Raw genomic sequence first — 18,414 nt, 5'->3', positions numbered from 1 at the left:
TCACCCCCTTCCTCTGTGACAGCTCCCCCTCCTCTGTGTCACCCCCCTCCTCTATGACAGCTCCCCCTCCTCTGTGTCACCCCCCTCCCCTGTGACAGCTCCCCCTCCTCTGTGTCACCCCCCCCCTCTGTGACAGCTCCCCCTCCTCTGTATCACCCCCCCGTGACAGCTCCCCCTCCTCTGTGTCACCCCCTCCTCTGTGACAGCTCCCCCTCTTCTCTGTGACCCCCTCCTCTGTGACAGATCCCCCTCCTCTGTGTCACCCCCCTCCTCTTTGTTACCCCTCCTCTGTGTCACTCCCTTCTCTGTGTCACCCCCTTCTCAATGTCAGCTCCCTCTACTCACTGTCACCTCCCCTCCTCTGCATTACCCCCTCCTCTGTGTCACCCCCCTTCCTCTGTGTCACCCCCCCTCCTCTGTGTCAACCCCCCTCCTCTGTGTCACCCTCCTCCTCTGTGTCACCCCCAGGGCCGCCATCAGGGGGGTACAGGCAGTACTCCTGTAAGGGGCCCCAGCATCCCAAGGGGCCAGTCTGTCAGTATTCTGTTGCCGATATCATAACATCCAGCACAGCCAAGGATGGGCGAGCCTGCAGGATATCCACTGTGAAGCCCGTGACTTCCACTCATTCCCGCCCCCCTTGTCAAGCAACCAGTATATAGGGGAAGAGGCATTCCTATATTGCTGGCTGGGAAAAGGAACAAGGCAGTTTTTTTCTGCTTTAGTTGTAATGGGGGAAGAGCAGCTCTCCCACCTCCCTACTCTGCACAACCATCCTTATCTCTGATCTGGTCGGGGAGTTCAGAAGCTGAAGAGGAGGGTACAGAAAAGTTATTTTACAAGGTAATCATGTGGATGATGGGGGAGCTTTGGGGGATGAGGGGAGGGCAGAGGAGAGGTGTGTGTATGGCAGAGGTTGTAGCACGGGAGGAGAGGTGCAGTATTGGGATGCACATGGATGAATGGACTCTGTACCTAGTGTTCTATTGAACCTAGGGTGACCACATTTCCAAACTGCCATTCAGGGACACCAACCCCCCCTACCCCCCCCCCCCCCCGCCCCAAAAAAGATGATTTTTGACATATTTTTTTTGCAGATTTTTGGGGCAGGGGTGTATGAAATCAGCGGACCTGTGAAGAACAACAATATGGCGTGCAAAGTGTGTCATGGTGAACAGTGGACATGTCTTAAATTGCGCTAAATATTGGCTTAAAGGGGGTGTTGTTAAAGAGAGTCTGAGATGACTTATATAGTGCAGAATATGGTAATGTTAAATAGGGAATGCAGAATGTATGGTGGTGAGTAGTATGTACAGGAGAGGAGTGTGGAGTGTATGGCGGGGGGTAATATGTACAGGAGAGGAGTGCAGAGTGTATGGCGTGGGGTAATATGTACAGGAGAGGAGTGTGGAGTGTGTGGTGGGAGGTAATATGCACAGGAGAGGAGTGCGGAGTGTATGGTGGAGTAATATGTACAGGAGAGGAGTGCGGAGTGTATGGTAGGGGAGCAATATGTACAGGAGAGGAGTGCGGAGTGTATGGTAGGGGAGTAATATGTACAGGAGAGGAGTGCGGAGTATATGGTAGGGGAGTAATATGTACAGGAGAGGAGTGCGGAGTGTATGGTGGGGGGTAATATGTACAGGAGAGGAATACGGAGTGCATGGTGGGGGGTAATATGTACAGGAGAGGAGTGCGGAATGTATGACGGGGGTAATATGTACAGGAGAGGAGTGCGGAGTGTATGGCGGGGGGGTAATATGTGTAGGAGAGGAGTGCAGAGTGTATGGTGGGGGGTAATATGTACAGGAGAGGAGTGCGGAGTGTATGACAGGGGGTAGTTAGTGGAGAGAGGAGGAAGAGGAGTGCAATACCACCTCCTGATAGTCTGTCAGCCACTGCAATACCACCTTGGTGGCTGGGCACTCTGAAAGGATGTAAGGGGGCACTCTGGAGGCACTAAGGGGGCACCCTGGAGGTTATAAGGGGGCACCCTGGAGGTTATAAGGGGGCACTCTGGTGGTACTTAGTCAGAGCCCCCTTACATCCTCCTCCAGAATTGCCCTGAATCTCTAGGAAAGTTCCCAGGATTCCAGACTGTACAATTGTCCCCTCAATAGCAGCCAGATTTTCTTTGAAGATGGGGAAGGGGGCAAGTTGTGAAAGAAGAATACTTGCAGTGATTTTAGGGTATAAGAACATGCTGGATGTGCTAGGAGGCACACTTTGGGAGGGGAGAGAAATTGTGCAGGAAGGGGGGGGGGGGAGTTGAATAAAAAATCTGACCCCCCCCCCAAGCACAATTTTTCTCCCCTCCTAAAGTGCCTCCTAGCACATACAGCACGCTCTTATCCCCCAAAATCACTGCAAGTATTCTTTTTTGACAACTTGCCCCCCATCTCTCTGTATCTCCTTCTCCTGCAAGTGCCAAGCATTAATTTTCTGTACAAACCTCAGATCAGCACATCCCATCCTGTTGTGTCCATTCTCCTTCTCCTGTCTGGGACATCCGAACCGAGGAAAGGGGGGAGGGGACTTCAGTCCGTTTGTTAGTGTGAAGTGGGCAGGAGGGGGGAGGAAGGGAGAGATGCCATGCAGTATACACTGTAATCGCAGTGTGTGGGAACAGAAACACCCCACACAAGCTGCAAGCCAGTCACTGGAGCCAAGTGCGGAGGTAAAAGAACCAGCAGTGACTCCCAGCAGCACTGGCGCGGAGGAGGAGGATGTGAAATCCTCCTCCGCTTTCAACGCTGGGCTGTGACGTCACTGGTTGCCAGACACAAGGCGGCTATAGCAACCAGTGATCAGGGGTGGGTGGGTGGAGGAGGTGGAGGCGGAGCCAGCGCTATGGCGGCTCAGTCCGCCCCTGTTCCCAGATTGTCTGTTTCATTCCGGGACACTGTATTGTCCCGGAATGAAGGTGCCCGGGACCAGGGACAAAGATGTAAATTACGGGATAATCCCAGGCAATCCGGGACACGTGGGCACCCTAATTGAACCCTGTACACAACACACACACCAGAACCCACCTTCCTGTACACAACGCACACCAGAACCCCCCTTCCTGTACACAACGCACACCAGAACCCCCCTTCCTGTACGCAACGCACACCAGAACCCCCCTTCCTGTATGCAACACACACCAGAACCCCCCTTCCTGTACGCAACGCACACCAGTACCCCCCTTCCTGTACGCAACGCACACCAGAACCCACCTTCCTGTACGCAACGCACACCAGAACCCACCTTCCTGTACGCAACGCACACCAGAACCCACCTTCCTGTACACAACGCACACCAGAACCCTCCTTACTGTACACAACACACACCAGAACCCTCCTTCCTGTACGCAACGCACACCAGAACCCACCTTCCTGTACGCAACGCACACCAGAACCCACCTTCCTGTACGCAACGCACACCAGAACCCACCTTCCTGTACGCAACGCACACCAGAACCCACCTTCCTGTACACAACGCACACCAGAACCCTCCTTCCTGTACACAACACACACCAAAACCCTCCTTCCTGTACACAACGCACACCAGAACCCACCTTCCTGTACACAACGCACACCAGAACCCTCCTTCCTGTACACAACGCACACCAGAACCCACCTTCCTGTACGCAACGCACACCAGAACCCTCCTTCCTGTACGCAACGCACACCAGAACCCACCTTCCTGTACATAACATACACCAGAACCCACCTTCCTGTACACAACATACACCAGAACCCTCCTTCCTGTACGCAACGCACACCAGAACCCACCTTCCTGTACACAACGCACACCAGAACCCACCTTCCTGTACGCAACGCACACCAGAACCCACCTTCCTGTACGCAACGCACACCAGAACCCACCTTCCTGTACGCAACGCACACCAGAACCCACCTTCCTGTACGCAACGCACACCAGAACCCACCTTCCTGTACGCAACGCACACCAGAACCCACCTTCCTGTACACAACGCACACCAGAACCCACCTTCCTGTACACAACGCACACCAGAACCCACCTTCCTGTACACAACGCACACCAGAACCCTCCTTCCTGTACACAACACACACCAGAACCCTCCTTCCTGTACACAACGCACACCAGAACCCACCTTCCTGTACGCAACGCACACCAGAACCCACCTTCCTGTACGCAACGCACACCAGAACCCACCTTCCTGTACACAACGCACACCAGAACCCTCCTTCCTGTACACAACGCACACCAGAACCCACCTTCCTGTACGCAACGCACACCAGAACCCTCCTTCCTGTACGCAACGCACACCAGAACCCACCTTCCTGTACATAACATACACCAGAACCCACCTTCCTGTACACAACATACACCAGAACCCTCCTTCCTGTACGCAACGCACACCAGAACCCACCTTCCTGTACACAACGCACACCAGAACCCACCTTCCTGTACGCAACGCACACCAGAACCCTCCTTCCTGTACGCAACGCACACCAGAACCCACCTTCCTGTACACAACGCACACCAGAACCCACCTTCCTGTACGCAACGCACACCAGAACCCACCTTTCTGTACGCAACGCACACCAGAACCCACCTTCCTGTACGCAACGCACACCAGAACCCACCTTCCTGTACGCAACGCACACCAGAACCCACCTTCCTGTACACAACGCACACCAGAACCCACCTTCCTGTACACAACGCACACCAGAAACCCACCTTCCTGTACACAACGCACACCAGAACTCACCTTCCTGTACACAACGCACACCAGAACCCACCTTCTTGTACACAACGCACACCAGAACCCTCCTTCCTGTACACAACGCACATCAGAACCCTCCTTCCTGTACACAACGCACATCAGAACCCTCCTTCCTGTACACAACGCACACCAGAACCCACCTTCCTGTGCACAACGCACACCAGAACCCACCTTCCTGTGCACAACGCACACCAGAACCCACCTTCCTGTACGCAACGCACACCAGAACCCACCTTCCTGTACGCAACGCACACCAGAACCCACCTTCCTGTACACAACGCACACCAGAACCCTCCTTCCTGTACACAACACACACCAGAACCCTCCTTCCTGTACACAACGCACACCAGAACCCACCTTCCTGTACGCAACGCACACCAGAACCCACCTTCCTGTACGCAACGCACACCAGAACCCACCTTCCTGTACACAACGCACACCAGAACCCACCTTCCTGTACACAACGCACACCAGAACCCACCTTCCTGTACACAACGCACACCAGAATCCACCTTCCTGTACACAACGCACACCAGAACCCACCTTCCTGTACACAACGCACACCAGAACCCACCTTCCTGTACACAACGCACACCAGAACCCACCTTCCTGTACACAACGCACACCAGAACCCACCTTCCTGTACACAACGCACACCAGAATCCACCTTCCTGTACACAACGCACACCAGAACTCACCTTCCTGTACACAACGCACACCAGAACCCTCCTTCCTGTACACAACGCACACCAGAACCCGCCTTCCTGTACACAATGCACACCAGAACCCTCCTTCCTGTGCACAACGCACACCAGAACCCTTCTTCCTGTACACTACACACCAGAACCCTCCTTCCTGTACACTACACACCAGAACCCTCCTTCCTGTACACAATGCACGCTAGAACCCTCCTTCCTGCACACAACGCACACCAGAACACCCCTTCCTGTACACAACGCACACCAGAACCCACCTTCCTGTACACAACGCACACCAGAACCCACCTTCCTGTACACAACGCACACCAGAACTCACCTTCCTGTACACAACGCACGCTAGAACCCTCCTTCCTGTACACAATGCACACCAGAACCCTCCTTCCTGTACACTACACACCAGAACCCTCCTTACTGTACACAACACACCAGAACCCTCCTTCCTGTACACAAAGCACACCAGAACCCTCCTTCCTGTACACAACACACACTAAAACCCTCCTTCCTGTACACAACGCACACCAGAACTCACCTTCCTGTACACAACGCACGCTAGAACCCTCCTTCCTGTACACAACGCACGCTAGAACCCTCCTTCCTGTACACAATGCACACCAGAACCCACCTTCCTGTACACAACGCACACCAGAACCCTCCTTCCTGTACACAACGCACATCAGAACCCTCCTTCCTGTACACAATGCACACCAGAACCCTCCTTCCTGTGCACAACGCACACCAGAACCCTTCTTCCTGTACACTACACACCAGAACCCTCCTTCCTGTACACTACACACCAGAACCCTCCTTCCTGTACACAATGCACACTAGAACCCTCCTTCCTGCACACAACGCACACCAGAACACCCCTTCCTGTACACAACGCACACCAGAACCCTCCTTCCTGTACACAACGCACATCAGAACCCTCCTTCCTGTACACAACGCACATCAGAACCCTCCTTCCTGTACACAACGCACATCAGAACCCTCCTTCCTGTACACAACGCACACCAGAACCCACCTTCCTGTACACAACGCACACCAGAACCCACCTTCCTGTACACAACGCACACCAGAACCCACCTTCCTGTACACAACGCACACCAGAATCCACCTTCCTGTACACAACGCACACCAGAATCCACCTTCCTGTACACAACGCACACCAGAACCCACCTTCCTGTACACAACGCACACCAGAACCCACCTTCCTGTACACAACGCACACCAGAACCCACCTTCCTGTACACAACGCACACCAGAACCCACCTTCCTGTACGCAACGCACACCAGAACTCACCTTCCTGTACACAACGCACACCAGAACCCTCCTTCCTGTACACAACGCACACCAGAACCCTCCGTCCTGTACACAACGCACACCAGAACCCTCCTTCCTGTGCACAACGCACACCAGAACCCTTCTTCCTCTACACTACACACCAGAACCCTCTTTCCTGTACACTACACACCAGAACCCTCCTTCCTGTACACTACACACCAGAACCCTCCTTCCTGTACACAATGCACGCTAGAACCCTCCTTCCTGCACACAACGCACACCAGAACACCCCTTCCTGTACACAACGCACACCAGAACCCACCTTCCTGTACACAACGCACACCAGAACCCACCTTCCTGTACACAACGCACACCAGAACCCACCTTCCTGTATGCAACGCACACCAGAACCCACCTTCCTGTACACAACGCACACCAGAACCCTCCTTCCTGTACACAACGCACACCAGAACCCTCCTTCCTGTACACAACACACACCAAAACCCTCCTTCCTGTACACAACGCACACCAGAACTCACCTTCCTGTACACAACGCACACCAGAACCCTCCTTCCTGTACACAACACACACCAAAACCCTCCTTCCTGTACACAACGCACACCAGAACTCACCTTCCTGTACACAACGCACACCAGAACCCTCCTTCCTGTACACAACGCACATCAGAACCCTCCTTCCTGTACACAACGCACATCAGAACCCTCCTTCCTGTACACAACGCACATCAGAACCCTCCTTCCTGTACACAACGCACACCAGAACCCACCTTCCTGTACACAACGCACACCAGAACCCACCTTCCTGTACACAACGCACACCAGAACCCACCTTCCTGTACACAACGCACACCAGAATCCACCTTCCTGTACACAACGCACACCAGAATCCACCTTCCTGTACACAACGCACACCAGAACCCACCTTCCTGTACACAACGCACACCAGAACCCACCTTCCTGTACACAACGCACACCAGAACCCACCTTCCTGTACACAACGCACACCAGAACCCACCTTCCTGTACACAACGCACACCAGAACCCACCTTCCTGTACACAACGCACACCAGAACTCACCTTCCTGTACACAACGCACACCAGAACCCTCCTTCCTGTACACAACGCACACCAGAACCCTCCGTCCTGTACACAACGCACACCAGAACCCTCCTTCCTGTGCACAACGCACACCAGAACCCTTCTTCCTGTACACTACACACCAGAACCCTCTTTCCTGTACACTACACACCAGAACCCTCCTTCCTGTACACTACACACCAGAACCCTCCTTCCTGTACACAATGCACGCTAGAACCCTCCTTCCTGCACACAACGCACACCAGAACACCCCTTCCTGTACACAACGCACACCAGAACCCACCTTCCTGTACACAACGCACACCAGAACCCACCTTCCTGTACACAACGCACACCAGAACCCACCTTCCTGTATGCAACGCACACCAGAACCCACCTTCCTGTACACAACGCACACCAGAACCCTCCTTCCTGTACACAACGCACACCAGAACCCTCCTTCCTGTACACAACACACACCAAAACCCTCCTTCCTGTACACAACGCACACCAGAACTCACCTTCCTGTACACAACGCACACCAGAACCCTCCTTCCTGTACACAACACACACCAAAACCCTCCTTCCTGTACACAACGCACACCAGAACTCACCTTCCTGTACACAACGCACGCTAGAACCCTCCTTCCTGTACACAATGCACACCAGAACCCACCTTCCTGTACACAACGCACACCAGAACCCTCCTTCCTGTACACAATGCACACCAGAACCCACCTTCCTGTACACAACGCACACCAGAACCCTCCTTCCTGTACACAACACACATCAAAACCCTCCTTCCTGTACAAAACGCACACCAGAACTCACCTTCCTGTACACAACGCATGCTAGAACCCTCCTTCCTGTACACAATGCACACCAGAACCCTCCTTCCTGTACACAATGCACACCAGAACCCACCTTCCTGTACACAACGCACACCAGAACCCTCCTTCCTGTACACAACGCACATCAAAACCCTCCTTCCTGTACAAAACGCACACCAGAACTCACCTTCCTGTACACAACGCACGCTAGAACCCTCCTTCCTGTACACAATGCACACCAGAACCCTCCTTCCTGTACACTACACACCAGAACCCTCCTTACTGTACACAACACACCAGAACCCTCCTTCCTGTACACAACGCACACCAGAACCCTCCTTCCTGTACACAACACACACCAAAACCCTCCTTCCTGTACACAACGCACACCAGAACTCACCTTCCTGTACACAACGCACGCTAGAACCCTCCTTCCTGTACACAACGCACGCTAGAACCCTCCTTCCTGTACACAATGCACACCAGAACCCACCTTCCTGTACACAACGCACACCAGAACCCTCCTTCCTGTACACAATGCACACCTGAACCCACCTTCCTGTACACAACGCACACCAGAACCCTCCTTCCTGTACACAACGCACATCAAAACCCTCCTTCCTGTACAAAACGCACACCAGAACTCACCTTCCTGTACACAACGCACGCTAGAACCCTCCTTCCTGTACACAATGCACACCAGAACCCTCCTTCCTGTACACAATGCACACCAGAACCCTCCTTCCTGTACACAATGCACACCAGAACCCTCCTTCCTGTACACAATGCACACCAGAACCCTCCTTCCTGTACACAATGCACACCAGAACCCTCCTTCCTGTACACAATGCACACCAGAACCCTCCTTCCTGTACACAATGCACACCAGAACCCACCTTCCTGCACACAACATACACCAGAACCCTCCTTCCTGTACACTACACACCAGATCCCTCCTTACTGTACACAACACACCAGAACCCACCTTCCTGTACACAACGCACACCAGAACCCACCTTCCTGTATACAACGCACACCAGAACCCACCTTCCTGTACACAACGCACACCAGAACCCTCCTTCCTGTACACAACGCACACCAGAACCCTCCTTCCTGTACACAACGCACACCAGAACTCACCTTCCTGTACACAACGCACACCAGAACCCTCCTTCCTGTACTGCTATGCTAAATGCTAAACTATAGGCAGGACTAATGGGCCCCATGCCATCCAATAGGCAGGGCTCTGACAGGTCCCCTTTGTAATGCTTCCCTATAGTCAAGACTCACATACACATCCTCTATAATTCATGCCCCCCTCCCCCCACTGTAACTTATATTACACTATAGGCAGGACTGTGACAGGTACACTTTGCAATGCAACACTACACTATGGGCAAGACTATGACAGGGTCCCTTATATATGCTAAACATCATCCATCCCTCTCCACAATGTGTCCACATCCACGCCCAGCATCATCCATCCATCCATCCCTCCAGTATCCACATCCAGGCCCAGCATCATCCATCCAATAGGCAGGGCTCTGACAGGACCCCTTTGTAATGCATGCTTCCCTATAGTCAAGACTCACATACACATCCTCTATAATTCATGACCCCCTCCCCCCACTGTAACGCATATTACACTATAGGCAGTACTGTAATGGGTCCCCTTTGTAATGCATGCTGGGCTGTAGGCAGGACTGTGACAGGTACACTTTGCAATGCAACACTACACTATGGGCAAGACTTTGACGAGGTCCCTTATATATGCAAAACATCAACCTGACTAACTATGATGTAACACTTCTACATACACCCAACACTGAGATATTCATTACACCAAGTGTGACCCCCTATAATAGGGTGACCAGATGTCCCCGGATTGAGGACACTGCCCCCGGACCAAGTCTGTCCCTGGGTTTGACTTCAACAGGAGCTGGGGCAATTTTCAAAGACAGTCAGTGCAGAATAAAAACAAAATCTGGTTTGAACTCTGTCAAATATGATTGTATTGAGAACTGTGCATAAGTTGTACTGTTGCTTTGTTTTGATTAATAAAAACGTTTCTGTTAAAAAAAAAAAATAATCTGAATTACACCCCCCTCCCCCGCTCCTACTAGCTGTACTAGGGGATGTATTTTTTCCATTATCTGTGCCCCTTTCTGATGATGATGTGCTGGTCGGAGCGGATGGACTATTTCTTCAGTTTCCGGCACATGCCCATTCAGCTCCGTCTCACATTGGCTCAAATCCCGGCCAGCCGCCTGCCTGCTTATCTCCTTGCCTTCCCCGGCAGAGTCATTTTCCTCCGGGCCCCACTCAGTAGTAGCCGGGGCCTGGAGAGTGAGATCCGAGAGGCTGTGAGGCTGGCGGGGGCGACAGGCAGAGACAGGCTGTGAGGCCGGTGGAGGCGACGGGCAGAGAGAGGCTGTGAGTCCAGTGGAGGCGACGGACAGAGAGAGGCTGTGAGTCCGGTGGAGGTGATGGGCAGAGAGAGGCTGTGAGGCTGCCGGGGGCGACAGGCAGAGACAGGCTGTGAGGCCGGTGGAGGCGACGGGCAGAGAGAGGCTGTGAGTCCAGTGGAGGCGACGGACAGAGAGAGGCTGTGAGTCCGGTGGAGGTGATGGGCAGAGAGAGGCTGTGAGGCCGGTGGAGGCGACGGGCAGAGAGAGGCTGTGAGTCCAGTGGAGGCGACGGACAGAGAGAGGCTGTGAGTCCGGTGGAGGTGATGGGCAGAGAGAGGCTGTGAGGCCGGTGGAGGCGACAGGCAGAGAGAGGCTGTGAGGCCGGTGGAGGCGATGGGCAGAGAGTGGCTGTGAGGTGGGTGGAGGCAATGGGCAGAGAGAGGCTGTGAGTCCGGTGGAGGCGACGGGCAGAGAGAGGCTGTGAGGCGGGTGGAGGCGACGGACAGAGAGAGGCTGTGAGGCGGGTGGAGGCGACGGACAGAGAGAAGCTGTGAGTCCGGTGGAGGCGACGGACAGAGAGAGGCTGTGAGGCGGGTGGAGGCGACAGGCAGAGAGAGGCTGTGATGCGGGTGGAGGCGACGGGCAGAGAGAGGCTGTGAGGCCGGCGGAGACGATGGGCAGAGAGAGGCTGTGAGTCCGGTGGAGGCGACGGATAGAGAGAGGCTGTGAGGCGGGTGGAGGCGACGGGCAGAGAGAGGCTGTGAGGCGGGTGGAGGCGACAGGCAGAGAGAGGCTGTGAGGCCGGTGGAGGCGATGGGCAGAGAGTGGCTGTGAGGTGGGTGGAGGCAATGGGCAGAGAGAGGCTGTGAGTCCGGTGGAGGCGACGGGCAGAGAGAGGCTGTGAGGCGGGTGGAGGCGACGGACAGAGAGAGGCTGTGAGGCGGGTGGAGGCGATGGGCAGAGAGTGGCTGTGAGGTGGGTGGAGGCAATGGGCAGAGAGAGGCTGTGAGGCCGGTGGAGGCGATGGGCAGAGAGTGGCTGTGAGGTGGGTGGAGGCAATGGGCAGAGAGAGGCTGTGAGTCTGGTGGAGGCGACGGGCAGAGAGAGGCTGTGAGGCGGGTGGAGGCGACGGACAGAGAGAGGCTGTGAGGCGGGTGGAGGCGACGGACAGAGAGAAGCTGTGAGTCCGGTGGAGGCGACGGACAGAGAGAGGCTGTGAGGCGGGTGGAGGCGACAGGCAGAGAGAGGCTGTGATGCGGGTGGAGGCGACGGGCAGAGAGAGGCTGTGAGGCCGGCGGAGACGATGGGCAGAGAGAGGCTGTGAGTCCGGTGGAGGCGACGGATAGAGAGAGGCTGTGAGGCGGGTGGAGGCGACGGGCAGAGAGAGGCTGTGAGGCGGGTGGAGGCGACAGGCAGAGAGAGGCTGTGAGGCCGGTGGAGGCGATGGGCAGAGAGTGGCTGTGAGGTGGGTGGAGGCAATGGGCAGAGAGAGGCTGTGAGTCCGGTGGAGGCGACGGGCAGAGAGAGGCTGTGAGGCGGGTGGAGGCGACGGACAGAGAGAGGCTGTGAGGCGGGTGGAGGCGACGGACAGAGAGAAGCTGTGAGTCCGGTGGAGGCGACGGACAGAGAGAGGCTGTGAGGCGGGTGGAGGCGACAGGCAGAGAGAGGCTGTGATGCGGGTGGAGGCGACGGGCAGAGAGAGGCTGTGAGGCCGGCGGAGACGATGGGCAGAGAGAGGCTGTGAGTCCGGTGGAGGCGACGGATAGAGAGAGGCTGTGAGGCGGGTGGAGGCGACGGGCAGAGAGAGGCTGTGAGGCGGGTGGAGGCGACAGGCAGAGAGAGGCTGTGATGCGGGTGGAGGCGACGGGCAGAGAGAGGCTGTGAGGCCGGCGGAGGCGATGGGCAGAGAGAGGCTGTGAGTCCGGTGGAGGCGACGGGCAGAGAGAGGGAGCTGAGCTCAGCTGATGATGTCCAGCAGCAGGAGTAGAGGGGGAGGGGATCCAATTGGGGGGCTGCCAGTGCCTTCAAGGCCTCAACACAGGTGAGCGTTGGGTGTCTGTGAATAGACTACATGGCACTGTGTCTGTCTCTCTGGCATAATGGATGGTATCAGAACTCACAGGCAGCACCACTTATTGGTCATGTTAACAAAATCAGCACCCAGCAGCCATGTTATGTGACACACTGTGACAGAGCCAGCCAGAGCCATGATAGAGCACCCCCTGCCTGTGAGTTATCATAATGCTGACAGAGCCAGCCAGAGCCATGATAGAGCGCCCCCTGCCTGTGAGTTATCATAATGCTGCCAGAGCCAGCCAGAGCCATGATAGAGCGCCCCCTGCCTGTGAGTTATCATAATGCTGACAGAGCCAGCCAGAGCCATGATAGAGCGCCCCCTGCCTGTGAGTTATCATAATGCTGCCAGAGCCAGCCAGAGCCATGATAGAGCACCCCCTGCCTGTGAGTTATCATAATGCTGATGATCTTAACCAGTTGCCGATCGCCTGATAGCAGATTTACTGCTACAGGGCGGTCTCACTGCGCAGGATCACTTATATACGTGATCCTGCATTTCTGGGTGTCAGAGCCAATCAGCGGATCCGGCGGACTCGCCTAGTGGTCTGCATATGTAAACAAGGCAGTTCACCATTCTGTCAGTGTGGAAGACATTGATCCTGTGCTCCTGCAAAGCAAGTACAAGGATCTATGTCTTCCCTTAATAAAAGCACCTCCCCCACAGTGAGAACATACTTGTTAGGCACACATTTAACCCATTGATTGCTCTAGATGTTATCCCCTTCCCAGACAGTGTCATTAGTACAGTGACAGTACATATTTTTAGCAATGATCACTGTATTAGTGTCACTGGTTTCCACAAAGTGTCAAAAGCGTCACTAATGCCGCGTACACACGAGCGGAATGTCAGACAGAAAAAGTCAGACGGAATCTTTTCATCGGATATTCCGATCGTGTGTGGGGCCTCATCCGACTTTTTTTTTAAAAAATTCTGACAGACCTCGAAATAGAACATGTTTTAAATATTTCCGACGGAACCAATTCCTATCGGGAAAACCGCTCATCTGTATGCTGTTCCAATGGACCAAAAACGACGCATGCTCTGAAGCAAGTATGAGACGGAAGCTATTGGCTACTGGCTATTGAACTTCCTTTTTCTAGTCCCGTCATACGTGTTGTACGCCACTGCGTTCTAGACGGTCAGACTTTGGTGTGATCAAATGTAGGCAAGACAGTTTAAGTGGAAATCTGTTGGAAAAACCTTCTGAGTTTATTATAAAGTGAAAACTGGTCGTGTGTACGCGGCATTAGTGTCCGATTTGTCCACCAAAATATCGCAGTCCCGCTACGAGTCGCTGATTGCTGCCATTACTAGTAAAAAAAAAATATGTCCCCGGATTTCATTTTAAAAATCTGGTCACCTTACTCTATAAATGATAAATAATTCATGTGTGAGATGGAGAGGAAACACAAGTCTGCCGGGCAGAATCTTCTTCCCTTTTATTATTTTATATACATTGTATTTATTTATTTTAATTCTCATTCTTTCCACACAGACCAGAGACCCCGACTGCAGTGATGTGTCCCCTCCGTGTCCTCCTCTCGTGTCCCCTCCGTGTCCTCCTCCTGTGGGCTCTTCTCTGTCCATGCACAGGTATGTAAGAACATTATACAGTATTATCTTTTTTTTTATTGTTTTAATATTTAAACTTTCTTTTACTGTCTTCGTTTTTTCTTTTATATGCTCATTTTAAAATACTACATAAAAAATGCACAAAGTTGTAAAAAAACCTCCTTTATCTGATGTGTAAATAACTTGTCCATGCTTTGTATCAGGAATGTAATGTGTAATTATAAAGCGGACATATTATAGAATAAAATGTGTACTTTGTATCTCCAGTCACATTCCTTCCATGAATGGTGAGATGTGAGGTGATTCCGCGCTATGGTCAGATATTTATAGTGATAGGTAGGGATGACCCCCTGGTTCGGTTTGCATCAGAACAGGCAAAAAATTTGGATGAACACCGATAAAGTCTATGGGACACGAATGTGAAAAATCAAAAGTGCTCATTTTAAAGGCTTATATCCATGGTATTGTCATAAAAAGGGTTTGGGGACCCGGGTCCTGCCCCAGGGGACATGTATCAATGCAATTTTTTGTTTAAATGGCCGTTTTTTTCTTTAATAATGCTTAAAGTGAAACAATAAAAAATGAAATATTCCATTAAATATCGTGCCTGGGAGTCCCCTAATGCCGCGTACACACGACCGGACTTTTCAACATCAAAGGTCCGACGGAACAATTCCGGCAGACCATTCGATCGTGTGTGGGCTGCAGCAGACTTTTGATTTGCAAAAATCCGACAGACTTTAGAAATAGAACATGTTTCAAATTTTTCCGCCAGAACTCCACCGGACCCAGTTCCTACCGAGAAATCCGCTCGTGTGTGTGCTAGTCCGACGGACAAAAACCGGCGCGAGGGCAGCTATTGGCTACTGGCTATGAACTTCCTTATTCTAGTCCGGTCGTACGTCATCACGTTCCAATCCGTCGGACTTTGGTGTGATTGTGTGTGGCCAAGTCCGTTCATTCGGAAAGTCCGTCAGAACTCTGTCAGAACTCCATCAGACGGACCTAGTCCCTCGAAAAGTCCGGTCGTGTGTACGCGGCATTAGTCTGCCTGTGTCAGTAAAATTCCATTCCTCTTACTGATCAGTCAACTCCGGTCATGTTGATTAGAAGACAGATTTATTACGGAGTCGTGAATAAATAACACCAAAATAAAGCTCTATTTGTACGAACAAAATTATAAAAATTTCATTGGTGTGATTTTGGAGTGATAGTCACTGGCTGGACTCCCTTAATAAGTCCTACATCTGCCGGTCCCTTGGTCCAGAGTTTCTCTGGAACCTGGTCCAAAGGATCAGCATCAGTCACCAAATATCATGGTGTTATGGACTTTCGCACATGGGCAGATGGTGTAGTGGTGAGTGACCTCATCTCCCCTGGGTCACTGACAGAAGTAGCCAGTAGAATAACTTTCATACATGTCTGGTATCCTTGTCTGCTTCCAGTCTTGCAATTCCTGGCATTGTTTTACAAAATCCCCACAATCCACCCAAGCCCTATCTTTCGGTTTACTGAGGGACAGATGGGGGGGTTGTTTCCTTAAACAAATCCTTTTCCTCTGGTGGCAGAGCACAAGATGATGCACAAAACCCTTCATTGTTCCAATAGACATTAGTTAACTGTAACACCACTTCCTTTTTCAAAAAGAAGTGTGAGGTATAGTCTCTGTCCGGTCCTGGTGTCTTTTTAACCCACATAGTGCAATGCACTCTGCCCATTGGCTGGAAATCTATTGACCTTTTAGACCCCATGACTTCCCTTGTATGTTTAACCATTTTCTCGATCGTTTCTGAAGTAATTTTGTCTTTAAGGTATGCATCTAGTGAGTAATAGTAATAGTTTTCATCCCATGGGTGGAAAACAAGTTCTTTCCCCACCTTCACTGTGAACCCCGTGTCTTGTGCATGTATTGACATGTGCATTGCTGACATCAAATATCTTCCGAGTAAGTTTACTGGGCATACAGTTGATAGGATTACCCTAGTAGTTACTCGCATCCCTATCCTGGGATGTTCTACTGTGACATATTCAGACAGGGCCTCTCTTACTGGTGTACCATTTACTCCCTGTACCAAAATTGATTTTGTGAATTGTTTTATTTGTGGTATGTCCTCTGGATGTATTAATGTCCTGGATGCTCCAGAATCTACCAAAAACGTAACTTCTATCCCTTCAATCTTCAGGGTCACCTGCAGTAGGTTATCCACATATCCTACCCTACCCAGGTGACTTATGCTCTCGATGTCTAGTCATTCTGTCCTGCAGGGGTCCTGATCCCTTTGGACAGTCTCTGGCCAGATGTCCCTGTCGGTGGCATGTCCAACATACTATTTTTTTTACCCATTCCCTATCTTGCCATCCTTCTCTGTTCCCTTCATTCCTACCTCTTCCTCTATACCTGCCCCTTCCTCTCCCCCTGTTGCCGCCCCAACCTCTCCCTCTGTTCTTGGGCGCGGCATCAACAGTATATTCCTCCCCATCATCCTCATTATTGTCACCTTACAAGAAAACTTTCACTCCTTCTTCTTTCCTTTCTCCTTAAGCCAACTTTCATTATGTTTTGCCCATTGTAATGTGTCTAACACTCCAGCTGTTCTATATGTGACCATACTTTTTGTGATATACTCTGTGTGCTCTGGTTTTAATCCATTAACAAAAGTAATCTTCAGCTGTTGCTGATATGCACTATTAACGTCCTCTGATTCCGGTAACCCGGAGTATGATTTGAAAATTTCCCTTAATCTATTTAAATAATCGTTAACGTTTTCCTTATCCTCTTGTGCAGTCATATTGATCTTTTGCCAATCTGTGCGCTGGATGAATCTATTAGTTATTCGTTGGAGAAGATTATTTACTCTCGCATTTAAATCTGTGTGATTTGGAGCAAGAGGGAGTTCTCTATTCCCTTGGTGGTCCACTGCACATGGTTCCCAGTCTCCTTTTACTGAGGCCCAATCTGGCCCCAATACACGTCTGATTGCCCGCTCTACCTCCACCCCATTTAGTTTATAGCTATCTTGTAGCCCTTGAATATTTTCAACAAATTCTGCTGGACCTAATTTGGGGTGCTTAATATGTTCGGTGGCTTTTTGCACATCACTTTCATTCCAGGGCCAATATACGGTCATAGTAAGAGGCTGGACTTGTCCATTTATGTTTTGACCTGCCAATGGATTAGGGACCTCAATCAGAGGGCGCATATTCTCCTCCTCGTTCTCCCCAGGGTATCTTGTAAGAGCTCTTCGATTTCGGGCTGTTTCCCCCGCCTGTGCCCACCCCTTAGCAATGGCTTCCATTAATGTCTCTATCATGGATCTGTTTAACCTAGGGCTGTCATGGGCTGCTTGTGCAATAGGGGAGACGCCCAAGCCTTCCTGTGGGGGCTGGTTGGGTCCCTTCTGGGGGGTGGAGGCTTGAAGGGGAAGAAGGTGTGACTGCAGGATGAAGGGGTTAGTTCCAGCCCCCTGCGGCAGGGTGAGATATGTTGGCTGTGGAGGGGGCGGGGCATGATAGGGCGGTGGTTGCTGCACTATACACATAGTATCATCTTCTCCATCAACCAAAGGCAACTGCATTTGGGATTTATTCCTTTGGTTTGATTTAGCTTTACTTTCTGCTCTACTCTGCGCTTGGTGCAACCATTCCTCTGCTACTTGAAGTCCATATCGCTTCTGAT

The 18,414-nt window shown here is 52.1% G+C and overlaps 1 protein-coding gene across 3 annotated transcripts in view; it reads left to right on the top strand.

Moving 5' to 3' along the window:
• The first annotated feature begins 661 nt into the window (after nt 1-661).
• LOC143995695 (cell adhesion molecule CEACAM2-like) overlaps nt 662-18,414 on the top strand; it is a 75,789-nt gene continuing 58,036 nt past the window's right edge. Inside the window, exons 1-2 of one of the 3 annotated variants that reach the window (XM_077490445.1) lie at nt 662-843; nt 14,662-14,759. In XM_077490445.1, coding sequence (XP_077346571.1) covers nt 14,684-14,759 — 76 coding nt within the window. In that variant the 5' untranslated portion in view covers nt 662-843; nt 14,662-14,683. The remainder of the gene's footprint in view (nt 844-14,661; nt 14,760-18,414) is intronic. The other 2 variants (XM_077490443.1, XM_077490444.1) reach the window with 2 other exon arrangements.

This window comes from Lithobates pipiens, unplaced genomic scaffold (assembly GCF_037356315.1).
Source record: "Lithobates pipiens isolate NorthernLeopardFrog02 unplaced genomic scaffold, aLitPip1_a1.2 Scaffold_180, whole genome shotgun sequence".
Classification (NCBI taxonomy): Eukaryota; Metazoa; Chordata; class Amphibia; order Anura; family Ranidae; genus Lithobates; species Lithobates pipiens.
Note: the sequence above shows the minus strand (reverse complement) of the source record. Positions and strands in the feature narration are given on the sequence as shown.